The sequence below is a fragment of the Astyanax mexicanus genome, chromosome 1 (assembly GCF_023375975.1).
Source record: "Astyanax mexicanus isolate ESR-SI-001 chromosome 1, AstMex3_surface, whole genome shotgun sequence".
In the NCBI taxonomy this organism is placed as follows: Eukaryota; Metazoa; Chordata; class Actinopteri; order Characiformes; family Acestrorhamphidae; genus Astyanax; species Astyanax mexicanus.
This window is the reverse complement of record NC_064408.1, coordinates 38263754-38289344: the sequence shown is the minus strand read 5'-3', so window position 1 is coordinate 38289344 and position 25591 is coordinate 38263754. Positions and strand designations below refer to the sequence as shown.

The 25591-nt window shown below is 36.9% G+C and overlaps 3 protein-coding genes across 5 annotated transcripts in view; all 3 read left to right on the top strand.

Moving 5' to 3' along the window:
• Positions 1 to 1347, top strand: part of arap1a (ArfGAP with RhoGAP domain, ankyrin repeat and PH domain 1a) — a 248677-nt gene extending 247330 nt beyond the window's left edge. For all 3 annotated transcript variants that reach the window (XM_049477262.1, XM_049477280.1, XM_049477253.1), the window contains one exon: positions 1063 to 1347. In XM_049477262.1, the coding sequence (XP_049333219.1) occupies positions 1063 to 1080 (18 nt within the window). In that variant the 3' untranslated portion in view covers positions 1081 to 1347. The remainder of the gene's footprint in view (positions 1 to 1062) is intronic.
• Positions 1 to 25591, top strand: part of tbc1d8b (TBC1 domain family member 8B) — a 252375-nt gene that overhangs the window by 195667 nt on the left and 31117 nt on the right. The gene's annotated exons all lie outside the window — the stretch shown is intronic.
• On the top strand, positions 7869 to 24821 carry rnf128a (ring finger protein 128a). Its single transcript, XM_007239963.4, has 7 exons — positions 7869 to 8447; positions 16093 to 16337; positions 19408 to 19479; positions 20775 to 20857; positions 21418 to 21514; positions 23601 to 23781; positions 23942 to 24821. The coding sequence occupies exons 1-7, from the start codon at positions 8039 to 8041 to the stop codon at positions 24013 to 24015; spliced, it is 1161 nt and encodes a 386-aa protein (XP_007240025.3). The 5' UTR covers positions 7869 to 8038; the 3' UTR covers positions 24016 to 24821.

Sequence of the window (25591 nt, the reverse complement as noted above, 5' to 3'; positions counted from 1 at the left end):
AGATATGTGTATGGGGGCTTCATTATTGCATTGATCATTGCACAGTTGGCTACAATAAAGATGAAACTCATTTATATGTAAACAAATATACTAGGACAATATTGAGGTCAGTCAAAAATGACTGAGACCATGTCCATGCTGCTCAGGAAAACAATAGAAGACCACTTAAAAATTATGAGTTTATTTGATTTTACCAAATTATAAAACCTCTGTAATATAATCAAGAGGAAGATGGATAATCGCAAGCCATCAAACCAAACTGAACTGCTTGAATTTTTGCACCAGGAGTGGCATAAATTTATTCAAAAGCAGTGTGTAAGACTGGTGGAGGAGAACATGCAAAGGTGCATGAAAACTGTGATTAAAAACCAGGGTTATTCCACCAAATATTGATCTCTGCACACTTAAAACTTTATTAATATGAACTTGTTTTATTTGCATTATTTGAGGTCTGAAAGCTCTGCCTCTTTTTTGTTATTTCAGCCATTTCTCTTTTTCTGCAAATAAATGCTCTAAATGACAATATTTATATTTGGAATTTGGGAGAAATGTTGTCTGTAGTTTATAGAATAAAACAACAATGTTCATTTTACTCATACATGTACCTATACATAGCAAAATCAGAGAAACTGATTCAGAAACTGAAGTGTTCTCTTAATTTTTTCCAAGCTGTCTCAGGGTGTTCCTCAGAATTCAGTGCTTGGCCCGCTTATTACACACTCTTCCTTCACTCAGTCCTTTATCAGCATCCTCTGTAATTCCTTATAACTCAAATGTTTCTGATTATAATGATTAGATGATTATCATCACTAACAACATTTCAAACTACATGATGTTTTCAGTATCAGAAGGTCATCTATTTTCCTTCAGTTAACAAAACTGACAAAACTCAGGGGGCTGAGCATAGAGGGCACTGTAATCACTTAAAAAGTGGAAAAGATTGTTAAATTTTACTGTAGGCTTCAGGCACATTTTAACTTCATTTTAACTAATAAAGTATTTGTATATCATATAATATGTAATATTTTCTGCATACATTAATTCTCTCTCTCTTTCTCTCAGTGTGGTGAGAATCGGTGAAAGGAGTAAACAGAAGGAGCCCAAATGAACAAACTAGGAATGACAAGACTAAGCCTATTTTATGAAATCAGCATTATCACTATGATTTAACATCTAAATTGGAATTTTTATGTTTTGACATTTATATTTTTGTATGTTTCTTTCAAACTGTTCAACAATTTACACTTTACTAGTAAATTGCATCATAACAAAGTAAACTATAATAAAGTCATATGGAACTGAAACACTGATGAATAATTATATTAAAAACATGTAACTGTAACTAAATATGACATTTTCCTGTGTTTTATTGTCCCAGATTTAAAACATAGCCTCTGTTTGTTTGCTCTGAGGCACAGAGCTTTATTTCGTTTTGTACATTACATTCAAATTTTGAGTTATTATTAGTTAGCATGTTGACCACAGTATTTCTTACAATTTAAGGAAGCTTTCTTTCATTTCAATTGAAAAGCTTTCTCTATGTTATGAAACAAATCCATGCCCCACATTTGGCTGCAGAATACCCCTATTATGCAAATGTTTGTGTTTTTTCCAAAACTCCATTTTTAACATAAGGCATGCTAATTAGATTAGCATGCAGCTGGCATGAAGAACAATATGAAAAATATTAAACCATGCAGAGTAGAAACAGAAACTGAGAAACTGAGTTGGGAACTTGTATAATACATGTTATGTGAGAAACCTTCAAATAATGTTGTGATGCAAACATTATTATGTACCAGGTTTTTAGAACATTACTGGGACATTATTTCTGTACCATTACAGAATTACCTTCCTTCAAACATTTGCAAAAATTGCTAAACTTTCTTATAACTTTCTTGTTAGCTGAATTTTTTCTTCATTTTTAAAGATTTTAATTTTTTGGCAGCATGTGTATCTAGAAGTTGTTTTTGCAGTCCATTATGATTAATGGACTCTGGATACTGAAAACTTTTTACACTGACTTCTATTATCCAAGTTTCAATTTTGTAAAAATAAGTGACAATATGCAGAGAAAACATATTTCTGCTGAAACAAGAAAAATGGCTTGGTGCCAGTTACTGACTGTAGATGAACAGTAAGACTGTTAAATATACTCTATACTTTAATCTGCTTTGTGTTGTAAATGTGATTATGAGAGATGATAAGAAGCCTGTAAAGTCATAAACTTTATAATTATAATGTTCAGTCTCATGTTTTTATGGACTTTGAACCAAAAAGATGAAAAGATTACTGGTTCCCCAAAGACACGTCAGAGGCGATTTCTAAAAAAAAAAAAAAACCTAAACAAAAACAATAAAAAACACTCTATCCAGTCACGTCTCAACAGCTGATGGCTAGCTACATAACCGGGATTCAAACCTGCGACCTCCCGCTCATAGTGTCAACGTATTAGACCGCTGGACCACTCGGATGAAAAGTTTACTGGTTCCCCAAAGACACGTCAGAGGAGATATCTTTAAAAAAAAAAAAAAAAACCTAAACAAAAACAATAAAAAACACTTTATCCAGTCACTTCTCAACAGATTTAGCACTGAATCCATTTTAATTCAGTGACTGAGACACATGTCTGATCATTCAGAGTAAATTAATGTGAAATGGTTAATCATTAAGAAACTTGTTAAAACCTGGGTCTACAGGTTTTTTTTCTTAGTAATGGTGATAGGGATCAGGAACCACCATTACAAAACACACACATAGCCATATTGTCTACTCCAAAATCACAAATCAGCCTACATCTTGTATGAGCTTTAAACAGTGACTGTTTATAACATGGACACAGTGGTTTCATTCCCATATGTTCTATAGAAATGTTGTCAAATTTACAATCATCATCTGTGCAGTAGAGATCAGAGACAGAGGCACTCAACTACTCTTGATGGTTCACATTCACAAAATTCACAAACGTAAGTCAGCTGTATCTGTGTGTAATGTGAACAAATCTGTCCCTGAAACGCCTCACATGCGCACCTTGAAACGTGTATAAACATCGCCTTCTTCACCAACAACAAAAAAAAGTCATATTTGAGAGACAACTTGTAGCTTTATAACGGTGAAAAAGATGCATTAGCAGCTCTTATGTGGAGCATCTTTTGCTGGAGTGGAGAGTAAACAGCTGATCTGAAGTACATGCTCAGGTCGAGGAGGAGAAAAAGGGCCAGGCGGTTTGCTTTTGCTGTTTTTGCAGCTTTAGCTGCACAGCTGCACCAAGAGATGTGTGGATACCAGAGAGAAGCACGTAGCACATGCTTAAAAGCAAAAAGATGCATGAATTCTGATTCATCTGTTCACATTAATGTAGCATGTCTATGGATCGAATACAAATCCGATATGAAAGTGACTCAAATCTGATTTAAAAAAATCAGATTTGACACATTAGGCACAGCTCTGAGCCACATTGAGCAAAAAATCAGATTTGAGTCACTTCAGCCTGGTAATGTAAACATAGCCTTAGTTACACTGTGTACATTTGGTTTGGTTAGTTTCGGTTTTACACTATAGTTTAGTGAGGGGACTAAAGAGCTTTACTACATCCTGTCGTCATCAGCTATGTGGGCTGCCTCTCTCTATACTTCATTTTGATTGGTTTGTGTAATTGGTTTGTATAAAGTTATAAGTTCGGCTTTGTGACGAATTTTAGCTTTCTGTCAGGCTCCCCTTTGCAGGACACGAGCCCTGCAGCAGAATGAGTATAAAAGATTTTCCTTGTATTCCTTTCGTTTCTGTTTATGAATAAGGGTTAAGCTACTGTTATAGGAAATAAATGAAGAGTTAGTATACATTCTGCTGTGTGACACATCTGCACGAACAATACCAATTCTTTTTTTCTTCTGTTTGTTTAAAGACTGCCTCAACTTCCTGTAATTGGTCTGAAAATCAGAAACATCTAGAAAAGTGCTTTCACACTGGACTATGGTTCAGTAGATCCACATTGCTTTGGACTAAACTAAAAAGTTCAATAATCCAGACTAAACAAGGTAGGTGCGAAAACACAGTCTACAGTGCAGCATAGGGGACCAAAGTGGATTTTTCTCACTGGATACCAAGTTTGTCCAGAAAGTCTAATGTTTCACCAGTAAAAATGCAGTTTATTTATTTTATTACAAAACTATTACAAAACTTACTTTTTATCTTTATCAAATTACAATATTGAAGCTCAGCTCTGTTTACTACTGAAACAACGTTAGCTGGCTCGCAAACAACCAATTACATCATGTGTAATATCAAAGTTACTAAAAAAAAATGTGCATATATGAGGACAAAGAAAAGTGTGGGAATTAGAAAGCGAAAGACAGTTTAAATGGGAAAAATAAAATGGAAAATGTCTGATTTACCACTAAAATGTATGGGAATGAGTAAAGCTACACGTCACACTACAAACAACAGTAGAGGTGCTGAACTATGCTTTCTTAAGTCAATGGTTTTATATATACCGGTATATAATTATGTTGGTAAAATTGGTAAAAAAGAAATCTGAACAATTTGGTGGACAATTTTACCTCACAAAACCTTAAATGTCTCTACCCTCTACTATAAATGAATACTAAAATGTGGGAAATTTGTGTTTTAAGCATTAGTCAGTTTAATTCTGAAGATTTGGTGTTCCACCTTTGTGTGAGAGACCTTTTAAAGACTAACTGCTGCCGGTTATATACACTGGAGGAACTTTGGACCAAACAGCAGCATAAACATGTAATAATGCTGATCACACCATCATAATCAATAAAACAGGAGTAAACTGCTGTTTCTCTTCCTGATGGATCGTCAGCACTGCTGTGGGTTTGACCGAAAATGACAAAGCAAATCTAATTAACAACATACAGTGTATCACAAAAGTGAGTACACCACTCACATTTCTGCAGATATTTAAGTATATCTTTTCATGGGACAACACTGACAAAATTACACTTTGCCACAATGGAAAGTAGTCTGTGTGCAGCATATATAACAGTGTGAATTTATTCTTCCCTCAAAATACAGCTATTAATGTCTAAACCCCTGGCAACAAAAGTGAGTACACCCCTAAGAGACTACACCCCTAAATGTCCAAATTGAGCACTGCTTGTCATTTTTACTCCAAAATGTCATGTTAGTGTTACTAGAGCCCCTCCCTCTGGAAACTGGGACACAAGGCAATGTTCTAGCATGATAATGCTTTATTGAAGAGGCTGAGGGTAAAGGTGATGGACTGCCCAAGCATGTCTCCCTCCAGACCTAAACCCACTAGAACATCTTTGGGGCATCCTCAAGCGGAAAGTGCAAAGTCTGGAATATCCGCCAGCTCTGTGATGACATCACGGAGGAGAGGAAAAGCGAAGTGAAGATCTGGTAAACTCCATGCCCAGGAGAGTTAAGGAAGTTCTGGAAATTAATGGTGGCCACACAAAATATTGACACTTCATATTGAACTTTCTCTAAGGGGTGTACTCACGTTTGTTGTCTTTCATTTTCTTTCCCCACATGAGTGCCCAAGTTTGCAGTTCTGTGTGGGCATGAACTTTGATGCATCTACAGACATACTTAAAAAAAATTGCTTCAGGAAGTGGTGGTAAAGAATTTACAGTCATCCCCCATTCCATTTAAAACTAAACTTAAGACAATTTTTACTAAGTTGATTGAGCAAAAAGAATTAACAAAACCATACAGTTTAATTTGAGACAGCATACAGCATATATACACTTTAACCTTCTTATTCCTATAGTAAATGTGTTGCTCCTCATATAAGTTTTTGTGTTCTGGACTCAACAAGGTGAGCTGTTCTGCCACTGTCTTGATGCTAATTTGCATGGTCTGCAACCATGATAACAGAGCTTTGATAGGTAACATCCAACAACGAAGAAAATCCATCAGTCCTCAGTTTCAGACTCAACATTAATATACATGAACTTAGAAATTATTCTTGGGTGAAACAACCTTTTAACTCTCTTTCTAATCCAGTTTATATTACACCAGACGCCATTTTACACAAATTAAGGTTTTTTTTTTATGGAAAAACTGATGCAATTTTTTATGTGGTGGAACCTTCACAATGAGTTCAACATGTTTTTTTGCCTTCTGTGCTCTGTAACCGGTATTGAAACCTCCATAGCTCTCATAATTTTTCCACTACTTTTTTCTGCTCTCTTTAATTTCCCACCTCAAGGAGTGCTCTTCAGTAAAGAAAGCTATAGTTCATGATTCTTTTCGTAAATCCCTACAAAAATATAGTGTAAAGGACTCTCTCCTCTGCTAGATATGCATTTGTATGTGTTGCTTGTCGTATATACTTTTGTGATCGACGCTGACCAAGATAAGCTGTTCTCACAGCATCTTGATGGTCAACCTAGAGGGGGCTAACTATTCTAGAATGGGTTTGACTAAAAATAAAAACATAAATGGAAGGAATTTATATGAGTTTATGATTTGGAATGAGGTTTTTAAACTAGGTGCCATCATTGATAACATCACATAATATTTAATCCACAGCTGGACTAACCTAACCTAAAATTGCTGCACTTCATTATGTTTTCTCACCTGTAAGAAAAAGCATATTCACCACAGCATCCCATTTCCCTACTGGAAAGTAGGGGCCCAGCTAATAAAATTATGTTCTCAGAACATTCCACTAACATTATGGTAGTGTGAAAGTTTTCTGGAATGTTCCCTTAATGAATATGTCCAGTTTTCTTAATGTTTTCAGAATTTTTGTAAGGTTACAGGATGTTCCCAGGATGTTCAACATTCCCAGAATGTTGCCCTAACCTTATTTACAACTTTAAAATAACATTCCCAGAACATTGTGTAGGAGCACTCTCATACTTTCTTCTGTATGGCTTTAGTAACTAAGAAAGTCTTTTTAAGGTTCTGCTAATTTTCTCAGAACATTCTAATAACAATCACATTTACATTCTCAGAACATTCCTCTAATGTTCTTTTTTAGCTGTGGGAACACCTCAGCGTTCCCACAAGGTGAATTTGTCCAGTTTTGTTAATAGTCCCAGATAACCATTTTAGGGTTATAAGAACATCCTCAGAACGTTCTTAGAACATTGTCAGAAAGTTCTCAGAAGATTTGAAAAACATTCAAAATTAAGTTCACAGAACATTCCCATAATGTGTCTTTGTGGTTGCATGAATGTTTCCTGTTAACTGGAGGTGGGAAATAAGACACTTCGTAATGGCTGTATACCAGAAAGGTAGAAGGACATAAATAGATGGGCTTTTATTAAGACACATTATAAAAAATCTTTATCTATGGGGCACATCATAATTCAGTGCATGATAAGGCTTTTTTCTCCAACAGAAAGAGAGCCAGCACAAGACTCACCTAATAGGGATGAGAAAGACAACATTATTCAACCCAGTATTTTAAAAGAGAGATTTTTTTTATTGACATAAATTTTTATCCTCAGTGAGAAATAATGTTTAGACTATATTTGTACTCACTTTACATTAGACTCTGACACTGTGTTACTATTTTATATAACTATTAGCTCTCTAATTACTACAGTTTTTGGGTTGTTTTGGTTTCATTCACGCAAGAAAAGCACAAACAGTAATGCTGTGGCTATAATACAAACCGCACAAGGTTTTTCCATTATAAACTCAGGTCACACTCACCTGTTTACCTTCCTAACCACAGGTCTGTGGTTGCTATGGTGGCCTGAGTGTCTTCTCCGCTGTCTAATCTGCCCCGCCCATCGCAGCGGTTGGAGAGAGAAGTGTCCAATTACAGCGTTCTTGCACTGGCGGCCAATCAGCAGTAGCGCGTGGCACGGGTCCGGTGGGTCCTGCGGAACTGCGGAGCTCACCTGCGCGCGCAAAGCCAATCAGCGCTGTCCGGATCCAGGTGAGCAGCGGCAGCGTCTCGAGCCTCTCACTGGATCTTCGCCCCGCGGCTCGGCTGAGTGTTTGTGTTGTTTAGAGGTTGTTTAGGGGTTTGTTTAGAGTTTTATTCTGTGTTTTACTGAGAGAGTGTGAGTTAAGCAGAGCTCGCGACATGTCCGCTCTGCGGTGGCTCGCCTTCGCGTGCCTGGCGCAGGTGTGGAGCTGCGCTCGCGCCTCGTCCTTCTGCTCAGCCTACCTGAGCGTACAGGTGAACCTGAGCTCGAGCGCGTTCCCCGGCAACCTCTCCGTGTGGCGGCGCGAGGCGGCGCTGTATGGGCGCGAGTCCCCTCACCGCGCGCTGCAGGGCCGCGTACTGCTGGCCAACCCGGTGCATGCCTGCGACCCCAACACGCGCTTCCGTGGCCTCCACGGGGGAACGGGCTGGATCGCGCTGATACGGCGCGGAAACGGCTGCACGTTCACCGAGAAGATCAACCGCGCGGCGGAGAAAGGAGCCGCGGCTGCTGTCATCTACAACGAGGAGGGAACCGAGAACACCGTCATACAGATGGTACATCCGGGTAAATACACACACTTTATTATTATTATTATTATTATTATTATTATTATTATTATTATTATTATTATACATAATAATATCAATACAGTTACATCGATTTAGCCTAATAATTTTAAATACTAGTCCTACAACCAGGTAAAACAGAGTTAATAATAATAATAATTAAAAAAATTATAATAATAGTAATAATAATAATAATAATAATAATAATACTTCTTCTTTTTCTTAAACATGTTTTGCCTGGAATATTAAGTATTAAATATCATAGACAACACATCCTTGCAAAAATGTTTTTTTTATTATACAGTAGTAGGTGTAACATACATAATAGTATTAAAACCATTACAAATATTATTTAACAATAATAAATATCAGGCATAGATATCTGGGTAAAAACATATGATCTTTTTCTTCTAGCTCTGCTTATTTATTATTATTATTATTATTAGTAGTAGTAGTAGTAGTAGTAGTATTTATAAAATATATATTTTGTCTTTAATATTATATTTTACATATCATTAACAACAACTGACATCTTTAAATGCTGTACATATGAATACATTCACATATTATGTAGCATTAACGTTTCACAATAATAAACTAATAATTGTATTAGTAGTAGAATTATTGTCTATTGTAAATAAGTAAATGAGTATATGATTTTTATTGAAGGTGTAATATTACAGCTGATAGGTAAAGAGATCAGGGGGCGTATAAATAAAAAATAGCCAAAAGGCTTAGTGATTAAGAATTGACTTCAGACTCCTGGAGGTGATTATGTGAGGAGGCATGCAGGTAATTGGTCGGTGTTCAGGTAAATGTTGTTTTGTAAATGATGGTAAAGATGACAGCTGGGTTCAGATGGAAAGTTTGGTAGCTTATGCTTTGTCCTTCACATTATTACCTAAGCTGCTGGTAACCCTACCTGTTTGTGTGTGAGAGAGAGAGTAAAATAGAGTGAAACTAAGAGGAAGAGAATGAAGTTTAAAGCCACCTAACCTGTAAATCAGCTTCTGCTATTTTGTGTTTGTGTGTGTTAAAGGCAGGCTCTACTTCATTTCTCTTTTCCTGGTTAAGAACCTGTAAATCGTGTTTTTCTGCTTCAGGCTGAACCTGAGGTGTGTGTGTGTGTGTGTGTGTGTGTGTGTGTGTGTGTGTGTGTGTGTGTGTGTGTGTTTGTGTGTGTGTGTGGAGTTGTAGAGCGGGTGTAATGGGGGTTAAAGTGCAGAGCAGATCGATGGTTGTAAAATTCAGGTCATTGGCATCAGTAGAGAGTACACACACACATACACAAGCACAGTACTGCCTTTAAAACCCACTATATATTACCCCAACTCTTGAAAGTCTTTCAGATAATTTTCCCATTGAAACAGAAACAATTTAGCACTAAGCATTTATTTTAAGCTGAAATCAGTTTAAATACAACTATCAGACACCCCCTACATTTCTCCCACATTCGTTGGGTTAACTGTGCAAAGGGTAACTTTTAACACTTAATAAACACTGTTAATCCTGCACAACACGGTAACTTTAATAAACTTCTTTGCTGTTTTAAACTGACAAGCTTTTTAATAAAAATATCAGAATAGCTGCATCCACAAAAATCTTTACATCTTCACCCTGACCGCACCTTTATTCCTTAAATCTTCTTCACCCCCCTCATCCGCAGCTTCACTTCGACCGCAACTTCACCCTTTATACCTTAACCACTTCACATCTTCACCCTGACCTCACCTTTATTCCTTAAATCTTCTTCACTCCCCCCACCGCACCTTTACCCCATGACACCTTTCCCCTGACTGCACCTTTTATTCCTCAAAGCTTCACCCCAACCACACCTTCACCCCAACCACATCTTCACCACATCACACCTTCACCTCATCATACCCTAATCCCATCACACCTTCACCCTGACTGCACCTGATCGTACTTACACTCTTTCCACATCTCAAACTTGATCACTCCTTCATCTCGACACTACACCTCCCATCTGACCACACCTTTTTTCGACAAAACTTGCACTTTCTCCACATCATAACCTTGATTGCACTTTTACCCCATCACATCTTGACCTTTACCGCACCTTCGTCCCCACTACACCTCCCACTTGATCACAACCTTACCCCACCACACTTTCACCACAACCACATTTGTATCTTCCCCATATGACTTGACCCTGACTGCCCACAACATCTTAACCTTGACCTCACCTTTACACCACCACATGTTGACCTTGACCGAACCTTCACCCTTTCACACCTTAACGTTGACACAGCTTCACCTCTTAAACCTTAACATTGACTACACTTGCACAACACTGCTTAACTTCGAATGCACACCCCTCCCACACCCCACATCTTGACCTTGACTCCACCTTCGTTGTGGGTTTACCTTCACCTTGATGGCATCTGCCCTCCCACCACACCCCCAACTCCATCTCCCATTCAGTCCTGACCACACCTTTGCTACAGCAAAGCTCTACACGTTATTGTCTTAGCATATACCGCTTCACCTGTTTTTGTATGGGAATGAACTCACATAGCACTCCAATGTTCGTCACAGAAGCTCTCTGTGGCTACAGTGCTGTGTGTGTTCCATCCTCAGATGGCTGAATGTGACGTCACTCAAACACCCCTCCTCACGTTGAGCGATCTCCCACAACACTGCCACCCAGGGAGATTCTACTGCTCTGCAGTGCTGAACCTAGCAGCAACACCTCTGGGCTCTCAGATGTAATAACCTGATTACATAACCCTGGTCCCTTAACACAGAATACCAGCTGGGGGGGCTTCCGCTTCCTAAGTAACCTCAGTACACGTGTGTACCTGAATTATATCATAGAAGGCATAACCATTCACAGCACATAGGGATAATTATTGTGACAGGCAGTGTCTGGCTAGAATTGTCCATGCAGAAGTGGATGGATCTGGTGCAACTTCACTGGCAAAAAATCAAGTGATCAAAAATAGTAAAAACCAGCAGCACTTGTTTTCTGGGAAACTTATGCTTTATTAGATAGAAAAAAAATAACCAATGCGTTTCTGCACTCAGGCCTTCATCAAAGTTAAAAAACAAAAAAATTTATAACATCCCAGCTTTTTTTTTAAAACGCACATGATTACAAAAACTACCAATATGAACACTCCAAGTACTGAAGTTCACATAATCAGCCAATAAGAGGCTGACAGCTCAATTCCACAGGGGAACCATTTCCACCTAAAACTTCTTAAAAATACTTCTGAAGTTTACAAACTTTCATAGAAATGTCCATGCAAACAGACATCCTTTTTCTTTTTTCTCTTTTTTTATACTAGTTCCTGTTCTATTTTGACGTGACAATTTAGATGTTCTACTTTTAAACATTCTCAAAACATATGGATAAATGTACCAGCTTACAAATAACATACTGCAAATAATGCTACTGTTGTTGGGTGTTCTGTAAATTAGTAGACAATGAGCCATTGAGCCATCTCTCTAAAGGGTGATGTCCGCAGCACAAGGCATCACTGAGCTGATGCTACTCGGCAATGCTGAATCAGCAGCAGCTTGAAAAGAGGTGGTGCTTGGCTTTGCATGTGTCGGAGGAGGCATGTGCTGGTCTTCTCCCTCCTGGTGTGTTGGGGCAAAATGGAGTAAAAAAATGGAGTAAAATTGGGGGAAAAGAATTAGAAAAAATTAAGAAAAAAAAAGTAGTAAAATAGACGCTATAGTTTACCAGTCCAAAAGGGGACTGTTAGGGGAAAGCACCTGATCCCAAAGTTGTTTTACCATCAGTTGTTTAATATGATGAACACAAAGAGTGTTGCATTTATATTATTGATACCCTGCCTTGAAGGTTACTCATATTGTCACTGTCCAGTGGAAAACAATTATCTCCAAAACAGTATCTTTACAGGAGAGAGAAAAAATGGAATTCAATGTAAAGAGGTTTTATTTCAGGCCATTTTAACATATTTTTATTGGTCTGTGTAAGGAAAAGTATGTGTTCAAATTGTGTAATAAACTAAACATTGACAAAGATGGAGACATTGGACAGCAACGATATGCATTATCTGGTCTAAGGAAATACTGCTCATGGAATGCCATAGGTGCAGAGTTAAAAGTAAAATATGAGGAAACAGGAAGATCAAATTGTACCTATATCTCACACACAAGTCCCCTATTGTATTTACACATAGAGAGGACCAAAAAGAATAAAAAAAAGACCAAAAAAAAAAAGTTCTGCCAATAAAAACATAAAATTGAAGCTAGAAAGAGAAAGGGTGGTATGTAATTGTGTAATCTTTCTATGGTAAATGTAAAATGACAGTATCCGTATTAGGGCTTCAACAATTAGTCTATATAATCTACAATGTTGGTTATTTAAATTTGTCGACTACAAATTTCATTTTCGACTAATCGTTAATTTGTGGCAGTACGTTGCACAAAGTGCTGGGGACAGAAGCGCAATGGGAGATTTATTTAGTTTGTCTCCATACATGCCCAAACACAACAGATTACATATTTACTCACTAAATATCAGTACTTTCCGCATTTATACAACATCTAGACATTTAAATACCTTTAAAAATCTCATGTTCATCTGTTTCTATTGTTTTTAAAGACGGGAGATTTCCACAAGTTGGATTTCTTGTAGGTTTTGGATGTCTGAACTAGCAAAAAATAATTTGTACCATCTAGATATGCTAAAACTTGTACTGAATATGGATACCTTCCATTAGACATCATCTTTAACCAATTCCAACCGATCAATATAATTAGTGCCTCCAGGAGTGGTTGATCAGTAAATGGGGTGTAGGAGCCTAGGTTAAGTTTATAGATAGAATGTTTATTTGGTTGTTGGATTATTGTAAATAACGTAATAGTCCAGTTGTTCACTATTAATGTTTAGGTTCATTATTATTTACAGTTTTGTTTGAAGGATCTGTTAATATGTACTATTTAAGGTGTTTACACATATATGTAGAAAAGAATAGCTGTGGGTAATAAGATTATCACATGAGAAAGAGGCTGTGGGAGGAGCTAAGAGTTTCATAGAGAAACAGGAGAGGGAGGGGTGAGTTTTAGAGAGTGTGCTGGAGATAGAAAAGATGGAGCCTTAAGCCACAGTTTTTTTACCTCTCTCTTTTTGTTTAGCTCTCTTTTGGGTAACTTTTGGAAGGACTTTGGATAAAAACAATTCTCTTAACCTATGTTTTGAGAATTAAACTATTCAACTTTTAACTCAGTGTTTCTGTGGATTTTCTGTTGTGGTGGTGGTGGTGGTGGTGTTTTTTTCTTTTTTTTTTGTGGACTTAAACCAAGGGGACTGTGGTAGTGCATCAAGCTAAGGCTTTTTACATGCTTGGAATATATATGGAGTGTGTTAGATTTGGGAGGAGAGTAGTACCTTCTGTAGCCCTCAGGAGCAGTGTTATTACCCCTGATTCAGACCCTGTTCACTCCTGGTCACAGGGGTGGATGTGTCTTAGCTTAGTCTGATTACTGTGTGGGACAGAATGTGTAATTCTGCTTGTTGTGCTGTAATTATTACTGGTGTTTCTGTTGTGCTGGGAAAAGTTTTAGAATTTCAATTTGTTGAAAGTGTCTTAGAAAGAAATTGATATTTATTCTGCTGTAACAGTTCAAATGTGTCTCGGACCACCTTCTGAAATGGTTTAAGGGATCTTCGTGAATTTTTAATTTCTTCTTACGTGTGTTCACACTTGTATTGTTATGTGGCTTGGTTTTATCCAGATATAATCCTAAAACTTTAGATACTTGAAGTGATCCAGTTTAAAAAGGGCTTTATGTTTTCTTCTGCACATACTTGGAACTAAATCCCAGAAGATCTAATTAGCTCTAATGATCTCTAGGATTTACACTTTCTGTTTCTGCTACACTTTACTTTACTTTCTGCAGCACTACACTTTAGCTCAGAGCATTAGCAGATCATGTAGAGGCCTGGCTTTGCATATTTTCCCAAAGTGTTATTCATCATCGGTGAATCCTCTGAGGAGCTGAGATGGGTGTGTATTCTGACTGTTAAAGGGCAGATAGTTTCTGTGAGACTGATCAGACTGATCAGCAGTTTGGCTGAAACTTGACGCTGGTCAGCTGATCAGTAATCAGTTCCTGTGATCAGACTGGGTAGATATGGGCCATTCATTTAGAGTCCAGACATGACAAACTACTGCCAACCTATGACTGTCTTTAAGTAACACCTTGAAACACCTTAGCTGACTTACACACCAAACTTCTGCTGTTGGAACTCATTAGGCCTCAGCAGGGGTTAATTGTTCTCTAACTTGATGGTAATGATCAAAACCAGGTCTGAACCAAGAGCCTTTTGAGCTTCCAGTACAGCTCAGTTTGATCCACCTCTTTCATGGTCCATGGTCCTGCACCAAGGTAGAGAAACGAAATTCTTTTGTGTGACCGAACAGCACTTGCTGTCTTTAAAGGCAGACTGAAGACCCATCTCTTCAAAGAGTTCCTAAATTAAAGCACATATTTTCTAGTTATCTTTTAGGTCTTATACTGAATTTTGTATTTAGCAGTATCTAAGCTTTGATGTATCTTGATTCTAGCTAAAGATACTTTCTAAGTAAAAGTGAGGCACTTTTGTAAGCCCCTCTTTCTGTTAATTGCCTTTAATATATAAGGGTAAATCAACACAAAGTAACTAGCTTCATTTGCAAGTAAGTGTAGACAGGGTATATATATATATATATATATATATATATATATATATATATATATATATAGCTCTGAAAAAATTACTTCACTTCAGTTTCTGAATCAGCTTCTCTGATTTTGCTATTTATAGGTATATATTTAAGTTAAATGAACATTGTTGTTTTATTCTATAAACTACGGACAACACTTCTTTCAAATTAATATTAAAAATATTGTAATTTAGAGCATATATTTGCAGAAAATGAGAAACGACTGAAATAAACAAAAATGATGCAGAGCTTTCAGACCTCATATAATGCAAAGAAAACTATAAAAAATGAAAATATTCATGTTCAGTTTTCATATTCAGAGTTCAGAAATCAATAGTTGGTAGAATAACCCTGGTTTTTAATCACAGTTTTCATACATCTTGCCATGTTCTTGGCAACATTCAAGCAGTTCAGCTTAGTTTGATGCTTGTGATCATCCATCTTCCTCTTGATTATATCCCAGAGGTTTTCAGTTTGGTAAAATCAAAGAAACTCATTTTTAAGTGGTCTCTTATTTTTTTCCAGAGCTGTGTAATTAGATAGTGTAAGTAGAAGTAGAGGTATCAGTTGTGCCCAAACTATGAACATATACATATAACATTTAAACATTACCCAAAAACACACAAATTAAAACATATAACAGGGGTAACTTAAAGCAGATTCTTCATGGACATGGGAATCTGATTGGCTAACCAGAGATGCAGAAAGACCATTCTTCAGAAAAAGAAAAAAAAATCATGATTGTTTGCACAATTTTTCAGTGTCAGCATATAAAAAATAAAATAGAACAGTAGTTTTACATAAGTCGAGTTTTGTCTCCTTGTCGGCTGTTATGCTTTGTAGTTATAAACAGGACTGTAAGATGAAAAAGGATATTTTTATATAAGGTTTTGAGGTTTGTAATTGTGTATAATTGTGTAATTGTGTTTGTGTGTGCAGGTACCAGTATTGTAGCAGTGATGATGGGTAATGTGGGCGGGACTGTGCTGGCAGAGCTGCTGCACAAGGGTGTGCCCGTTACAATGGCAATCGAGGTGGGGCGGGTTTACGAGCCGATGATGAGTCACTACTCCATCTTCCTCATCTCTGTCTCCTTCATCGTCATCACCACAGCAACAGTTGCATACTTTATCTACTACACAGCACGGAGGCTCTACAGAAGCAATGTGCAGAACCGCAGACAGGTACACACACACAGACACAGAAAAAAATTTATTATGCCCAGATAAAGAATAACTCCACAAATGTTCCTGAAGCTGTGTGCATAATTCAGTGTTTGAGCTGTATAAACACCTTTAGTAAAATTGTGCTTCATTGTAGGGAAACTTGTAGGGAAATGAATAGAACTTCTCCACAGTGGTGTGGTGATAAGACCACGAGTCACCATGACTACAACACAGATATAGCCATTTATTGTATTATTCAAAACCACAAGTGAACCTGGAAGTGTGCTCTTTGTTCATCTGGAATGTAGATGTTTAACCGGAATGTAGATAACAGAAAAATAATGGCAAATATGAAAATATACTTTAGCACCCACTGCTCTGCATATATCCTTCAATTATTTTAATGACTTCCAACTCTAAGCCTAAGTCCAAAACTATGGTAAAACAGTGTAACGGGCATGGTTTATGAGGTAGTTTACTGGAATGACATTCAGTTAACAGCTGTGCTGAACTTGGCAAGAGTTATTTATTTTACTTTCTAACCCTCTAGCATCAGTTGTAAAGTTGTGAAGAGGTAGAGTTGGTATACAGTGAATAGACCTATTTAAGTAATGTTCTAATCCATATTATGGGAAAAACTACTCAACTAAGTAAAGTAAAAAAAAAACTGCTTTAAGAAACTATGCTCAGTCAGTCAAAGAAATAAAATAAAATAAAAACTTTGAAAGTATCCTCAAGTGCAGTCGCAAAGACCATAAAAAGGTCATAATCAAACTGGCTCTTATCAGGACCACCATAGGAAAAGAAGACCAAGAGTTACCTCTGTTGCACAGTATAAGTTCATCAGAGTTACCAGCTCCCCAGATAAGAGGACCTAAATGCTTCACTTAAATTTACTACATGAATTTACTACATATGTGTTCCTTCTGTGTGTGTCTGTCTGTCTGTCTGTGTCTGTCTGTGTGTCTGTCTGTGTGTCTGTCTGTGTGTCTGTCTGTGTGTCTGTCTGTGTGTCTGTCTGTGTGTCTGTCTGTGTGTCAAGCTTTTGTACTAGAATTTGTAGCCAGATTGCATCACATTAAAGCAATTGTACTCTTAAATTCTTATACTGCCCTAAATGCAAAATATTTATTATTTAAACAATTACTATACATTGTACATATTTTGTTAATGATTGTTAATATATTTTATTAGTATTATTACAATTGCTATGCAGTATTTAATACTAAAGCTGTCTGTAATAAATGGGAGAGGGCAGCAACTTGTTCACCTCGGAACCACCGCTCACCACTAGTTTAACAACTTGATCTAGTTTAAACTTTCTGGCAACCTCATCTGGCCCACCTCTGTGACATCACTCAAAACAGAAAGTGGGCCACTTGGAAATGCTAGATGTGATTCAAGTGTGGGCTATGTTAATGTTGCTGTCCAGAATATGTGTAATTCGTGCTCAGTGATGTGGTGAACACTGAGTGAAAACTGATGGTTAAAAATATCATAAACCTTTTTAGAAGCTTCATAAATACTTTTATACACACAGCTATTAGAATGTGAAGCGCATTGTGGAGTAACAGAGCTAATGCTGAAGAGTGTGTGTGTCTGTGTGTAACACGAGTGCTTTGGCGGCTTAAATGTCGAGTTTCCCTTTTAAAATATTAACGATTATGTGAGTGTGTGTGTGTGTACGTGTGCGCGTGTATGTGTGTGTGTGCATTTATTTCCTGCTCTGATTCCCTTGAACATTCACGGAGTGCTGGGATTGTTGCTCAGCAGCGAAAACGCAAACACTCTCTCTTTCACACTTAATCTCTCTCGAGCTCTGGCTTTCTCATGCTGGATTAAAGGAAAAGTTCTTGGCATAATGTGAGAACAGAGGGGTTTCATTTACGTCTAAGTATCACACCTGATTTTTGCAGAATCAATTTCATTCTGATTCACCAGGTCCTGATTTAATTTGATTTAATATTTAATAAGTTAGGGATATTTTATTTGCAATTACAAGACACAAACATGAACAGGACATGGATATGAAAAGAGATTTTCAGAAAACTAATTTAATAATTGTACAAGGAACACTAAACCTACCATTATTAAAATTAATGTTAATTAGTTAGTACGTGATGGAAAAATTATTATTTTAATCTTTAGGAGTCCAAGGGCATTTTCTTGATTTATGCATTTCTTCTTAAAGTTCTTGGCATAATAACAATAGATCTAAAAATAAATTCTTCATTGATTTCTAACCGATTTAAATCAGTCTAGACATGTTTGGTATCAGATGTTTGGTTAGATAGTTCAAGAAACTTTACAGTAGTGGTGCTAACAAACACTGCACTAGTGGACTATAATTAGTCTAATCTTATTTATACACCTTCAAAAATACACCTCCTTCATTTGCTTAAAAAAATTTAAGCTGATTTTTTTTTAAATATCATGCTAAATTTTATTTACTTTAAAAGAACATTTATCATTTTTATACATGTTCATACAGATTGAAACTGTAAACTGTAAAGTATTTGCAATAAAAAATACTTTATCTTAGCAGTGGCATCAGCACATTTGGATTAGGTAGCTGAGAAAACCTGTTTAAAACAGCTCCCCAAACTAGGTCCTTGACCTCTTTTCATATAAAACACCCCTCAGTGCACCATTGCCCCACCCTGTTTCTTCAATGCTCCATTGCTGCTCCCCCAATGGCCCCAATACCCCATTACACCACGCCCCATTTCTGCATCCACAGCTCCCCCACACACAGTTACTCCACCTAATTTCTTTAGTATCCCTTTACTCCACCCACAACTTAGTGCCCCAGGACTCTGCCTCTCAAACACACATTGTGACTGAAAAACTCATGTAAATTCAAATGATCTGCAGTAGACAAATACAAATGAATATCTAAAAGTGTTTTAAGAAACTGGTTCAGAGAGAAACATTTCTGTGTGTTTAAACAGATGCCAAAGTCTATGAAAGAGATGACAGATATTAAACACATTTTTGACAATATTGTCTATATTAGGGGTCAGAGATCAATTATATTCCCTTGATTTTTTCCCTAAACTGTGTGTGTTTGTGTGTCTTTCTCCTTTAGAGACAGATGAAAGCAAAAGCTAAGAAGGCAATTGGTCAGCTCCAGGTCCGCACACTCAAACACGGAGATAAGGTAAGCGTTTGTTTAAGTTAAATTTAAGTGAGATTAGTGGATCTCTCCAGAATGCTCTTCCTCTTTTATACAAAACAGTAACAGTGTTAATGTACCTGTAAGAGTTCATTTTGGGTGGTGGTGGTAAACTGTGATATTTGTGTGAGAATGGATGTGATTGGAAAGAAAGTGTCAGAGTTTGTTGTAGAATAGCATTGTTTGGGTTTGTAATGTAAGTATTTGGGGTGAGAACCGGGGGGTTTCGGTTAGGGCTGGGTATCACCTCTGATTTTTGCAGAATCGATTTTATTACGATTTACAAGGTCATGATTCAATTACATTCAATGTAGAGATTTTAATTAGGGATATTTTATTCACAATTACAGGTTTTGCTTGGATATAAAAAAGGGATTTTTAGAGAACTAATATTATTGTACAAGAAACACTCAACCTACCATTATTATAAATATTAGTTAGTACATGATGGAAAAATAGACAAATTTTAACCCTCAGGAGACTACTGGAATACTAGATATACCCATATGTTTTATATAAAAATGTTAAGAGCTATCTCCTCTCTCTCAACGATGAGGTCTCATGTGATCTAAAGATAATGTATGAATTAAAAAAAAAATATGTATGAATTAAATAAATTTTAGAAAACTTTTTATTTTTTTGACTAGCCTATTACAAATTAACTATCCAGACACAACATTTAACCAATGTCTGATACAGTCCAACATAACTGATATATAAGAAAACAAAGCTTTGTAAATACTGTTACCCATCCTTAAATATATGCTTTTATTTTCTAATTTTCTTCATTATATGAATCAAACCAGCTCTGACGCTTTAAGTTTTACACTAAAGAGTTACACTTGTAACTCTGGCTGTGAGTTTGGCGTGCCAGCGTAGCCATCGAGCAGGTTAAAGATCTCAAGTTTTTATATATATATATAATTTAAGATCATTTAAATAAAGATCAAATTGAATCAAAAACATTTATTTTTTACAAGTGACGGTCCTGCGTTGAAAATTAAAAAAAAGTAAAAATGTGTAAGAAGCCCCACAAAATAAGTATTTAAATCAAGGGTAAATAAAGAAAAAAGAAATCATATTAAATTTTAGAAGTGGGATTTTGAGTGTGGTACACTTTGCCTTTTGAGCTGTGCATTTTGTTTGCGTGGTCAAACCGGAAGTGGCAGTTAACAAATATATTTGGGCAGAAACTTGCAGTGTTCTGCTGGAGAATGGCCGATCGTGGAAAATTAAGATAATTTGGTGAATTTGGTGTGTGCGTGTGTGTGTGTGTGTAGGAGACTGGGCCTGATGCCGATTCCTGTGCAGTGTGTATTGAAACATACAAACCAGGAGACGTTCTGTCAGTCCTCACTTGCAGGTATGTCTTCACTGTTGCATGGTTAGCTAAATGTAGATAAAAAGTTATGTAAGCTTATATGCTACCAGTCAGCGTTGCGAGCTATGAGGCTAATGTAGCTAACAGACAATGTAAGATCACAAGCCACACATTAGCACCAATGCTATGAGGCTAATGTAGCTAACAGGCAATGTGAACTCATATGCCACAGATTAGCACCAATGCTATGAGGCTAATGTAGGTATTGGACATTTATACAGTATCACACTAATTAGTTCTGAAGCTATAAGTATCTAGGAGTATACTGTAGTTTAGCATTGCAATGTTGACAGAACCAGTTAAACTGAATTACATCAGCAGTGTTTACAGTGGAGTTGAAACTCGCACTCATCCTCCTGGAATTCAGGTCATGTGGTTTAAAGATAAAGAGTGAGACTTTGTTCTTAGTATAAAACTTGCTGAAGGTCACTGAAGGAGACTGAAGTGTTGTTGAAGTATTAGACTGTGTACTGTGACTGAAGGAAGGTGTGCCTGTGTTGTGTGCCTGTGTTGTGTGCCTGTGTGTGTGCCTGTGTGTGTAGTCATTTCTTCCATAAGGTATGTGTGGAGCCATGGCTGTTGGAGCACAGGACCTGTCCAATGTGCAAATGTGACGTCCTTAAAGCCCTGGGAGTGGAGGTGAGATATGTAGTTGTGGGAACCATAGACTGTATATAACTGGACAGAGCATCGTCTCTTAAAAGTGAAGCCACCACAGGTCGGGCGCCCCCTGCTGTTCGGCTGCAGAAAGCTGTGTAACTCCACCCATCCCCATAGGTTTCAATGGCAAAACAGACAACTTTCAATCACGTTTTTTCTAATATACTGTAATTCTACCTCCATTATTTAAATGCAACAGCTAGTGTAACCTCTGCTTATATTGTCAAATTTTTATATCCCCACAGAATTCGGTTTTTAAAACTTTATTCGGCTCTATTCAAAAAAGGTGTGGTTATGGTAAAAGGGCTGCTTATGGGCGGGACCAATAACAGACCGTCAGCTCCGCTCCGCCCCGCTCTGCAGTCTGTGACCGCGAGGCAGCCCTCAGGGGCGGGGTTATTTAAAGGAGTAGGCGGTCTCTCCACAGCCTTTTTCCCTCCTCTGGTCTCTACTGCGCAGACTCTGGTCTCTGAATCGCCAAAATGGCGGAAGATTTTGGCTTCATTTTCATTGAATGAATGGGAACGGCGACACGGCGTCCATCTTTATATACAGTCTATGGTGGGAACAAATGAAAGCTAGGCAGAGGGCCTTAAAAAAAAAAAAGGGGGGTGGGGGGGGTTTGAAGCAATTGAAGTACCAAAACATACAACAGTCTACAAACTGCAGCATGTATGAAACTGTTGGATAATGCAAGGGATTTTACCGACAGTTAGAAAAAAGAAAACAAATGGCCGTGTGATTATTGATTCTGGTGTAGAGTGTCTGGCAGCCTAAGACAAATAGGCTCATACATTGACAGAGTGGCAGAGGGCACGTATCTGATATCTTTAACCCACATCCTGATCTTTCATAAATGGTCTTTGTTTTCACAACTTAACTCATGAGTAATCTGAGCTGATAGTTTGTACCCTGATGGTTTAAAAGTTCTGTTTCTGGTTGGTGAGACTTGGTCCTGCTTATTGAGTGACAGCCTGGCATGCTGGCCTTTTAGCACCTAATAACATTATTGGATGTTTCTAAAAGACCGGGAGCATATTTAAAAAAAAAAAAAACACAAACAAACAAAAAAAGTTAAATTAATTAATGTCCCCATATTCAGAGACGTTACAGTTATCACCTTCTCTAAATATTGTGATCTTTCTGAAAGCTTGAGTTTTATTGAGTGAAACTGACCTTGGTTAAAACGAGTCATCTGTAAACGTTATGAATGGCAATGTAACCCCGAACAAAACACAATAATAAACATTTTTTAAATATTCTTAAGCCCTATCCGGATGGCGTTTTTTTGAGGGGGACATATGTGGACAAAAATATCTCACACTTCTACTCAGTGATAAAACTCTTGCATCCAGACTGCAACTGAAAAATCAGGAGGACCAGTGGGGTTGCTTTTTTTTTTTTTTTTTTTGGCTTTCTCCTTCACATGATATCATGTTCAGTAGCTCCTCCATTTCCACTCGCTATTGTGTTGACGTGGATCTCCGTGGAAATGCATGCCCAAAGTGTAATCATGGTGCGTGGCAATGGACAAATAGCTATTTTATCAATCTCGAGGGAATAAAATTACCAGAGGACCACAGAGTTCAGGGAAAACAGTAGGTAATTCAGCCTGTAATTTTCTCAGAGGGTGTATGAGAAAAACACATACATGGGCGTTCCGGACGAGAATAAAATCACAGAGGACTCCAATAAAAGGGAAAATTCCCCCAGGATCCTCTGAGAAACTAATCCTGTCCAGATAGGGCTATACATAGTATAACTCAAGATATTTGCTTGTCATTTTAAATATTTCCCTCAAATATTTGTTTACACATATCCACAGAAAAGACTCACACCACATCGAAACACAAACATGAATTTAAATAAAAAATGTAAAATGTTTTTAAATCAAGATGTTAGTCCATATGTATAGCTAAAAAGTAACATTATTAGCATAAGCTAACAAGAAAGTTAACAAAATTTTCTTAAAATGTATATTTTCAAACTTCATACACACACTAACACATTCTATTATCTTTCTTTTTCTTTTTTTCTCTCTCTCTCTCTCTCTCTCTTTCTCTAGTTGGAAGAGGAGTCTCCACCTGATTTACTGCCTCGCAGCACTGAGAACTCTCATCCACACACTGACACACATATTGACAGTGTCTCTTATACACTTACTACTGACAGTGTTTCAAACACACAAAGCGACACAGTGTCTTCAGGATATGAATCTATAAACTCAGTGGGAGAAGCACACAATGGTAAGAAACTGTATGTGTCTGGGTAGTGTGTGTGTGAGTGTGAGTACTGGGAGGAAAGGGTGTATTTGTGAGTACTGTTTTCTGAATGTGTGTGGTGAATTTTTGAGTGGTAAGTGGTTTGTTGATTTTAAAAGTGTGCTGTTGTTTGATTGGTCCACAGGTTTGGAGGTGGTTTGTGTGGAGACACAGCCTCACTATGACAACCCTGCCTTCGAAAGAGATGCCCGGAGCTAGAAAATTCGAGAGCACATACACACACACAAACAGACATTTTCTTTCTGTTTGGAAGTATGAGGTGTTTGCATAACCATCACAAGATAAAATATTCATCAACAAGTACACTAACTCAAAAAACACGAACACGCACACACAGACACACACACTCCTTCAGGTGTGGTTTTAAGCACTTTGATTCTCAGGTGTGTTTATCACAGTTTGAAATTTGATGTTAGTTTCTGTATCTGGTTTTAGTTTTTATCTCTGTTGTGTGTAAGTGTGTGTGTGTGTGTGTGTGTGTGTGTGTGGGTGTGTATGTGTGTGGTAGGTTATTTGTGTTAATGATTACACTGATTTTGAGCCTCACAGGCCACCATACAGCAGTTACATGACCTTCCACAGACAGATCAATAACAGCTGAACACCTTGAGCCTTGTGTGATGCAGCTCCCTCTGCTGGTCATGACCTTTTCTCTGTATATTTCTCTAATATGTAAATCTTTATTTTATTCTGACTGGATCATTTCTTCTTTAAATCATAAAACATGAATATTGTGTGTGTGTGTGTGTGTGTGTGTGTGTGTGTGTGTGTGTGTGTGTGTGTGTGTGTGTGTGTGTGTGTGTGTGTGTGTGTGTGAGAGAGAGAAAGTCTGAGAGATAGTGTGTTTTTGTGTGTGTGTGAGGTGAGTGTAAGAGAGAGTGTGTGTGTACACTGCACTGTTTGACTTCTCTGGTTTCTGCTCCAGCTGATTTGAATATTTAAATAAGGGCTGACTGTATAATAGAACTGATAATACTCATGTAAAAATAAACTGCTTTTATGAAGTAAGCGTCTGAAATAATTTATTGTGTGTGCGCATGTTGTAGTGGTTTTATCAACTCTGTAATTAGAGAAGTAGTTATATTAATGTGTAGTATAGTAGCTAAGTAGCTAGTATAGTAACTAAGTATAGTAGCTATATTAATGTGTGGAAGAAAATGGCGTTCATAAATTATTTTTTTATCAATAAGAATTAAATGTAACAATACAAAATTGCTTAAAATACTGTTACTGTAACACTTACTATTATCTTTCTACAACCATTAAAGTAACACTAAGGTTACACTATTTTCTTTTTAAATTACCATTAGTACTTTTAGTAATAGTTATTTTCAGTCATCACCAATAGTGCCATTACCATTAGTTATTATTTTAGTTAGTATTAGTATTAATATTAGTTTGTTAATTATTGTTGTGTTTAGTTACCAAAACTTAGTTAGCTTTAGTTACAATGATTATGAAATGACCATAACCATCATAATAGTTAGTTAGACACACTATTCATTTTAGTCTGCATTAGTGTTGCATAAACTCTTAGTTTTAGTTCGCTTTAATGTTAGACACACTATTGGTTTTATTTTTGCGGTACTTTTAGGTTCAGTTCATTTTAATGTTACACTTCTATTCCTTTTACTTATTATTAGTGTTACATTTACTGTTATTTTTAGCTTCCTTTAGTGTTACATTTATTATTAATGTCAGGGTTCCTTATAGTATTATTTATTATTATTATATATATATATATATATATATATATATATTTTTTTTTTTTTTG

Bases quoted from the DNA above. Each gene is read 5' to 3' on its own strand.
- rnf128a (XM_007239963.4), top strand. From the start codon at position 8,039: ATGTCCGCTCTGCGGTGGCTCGCCTTCGCGTGCCTGGCGCAGGTGTGG. The intron at 16,338-19,407 runs GTACACACACAC...TTTCTCCTTTAG, and splicing joins ATGTGCAGAACCGCAGACAG to AGACAGATGAAAGCAAAAGC. The intron at 19,480-20,774 runs GTAAGCGTTTGT...GTGTGTGTGTAG, and splicing joins CACTCAAACACGGAGATAAG to GAGACTGGGCCTGATGCCGA.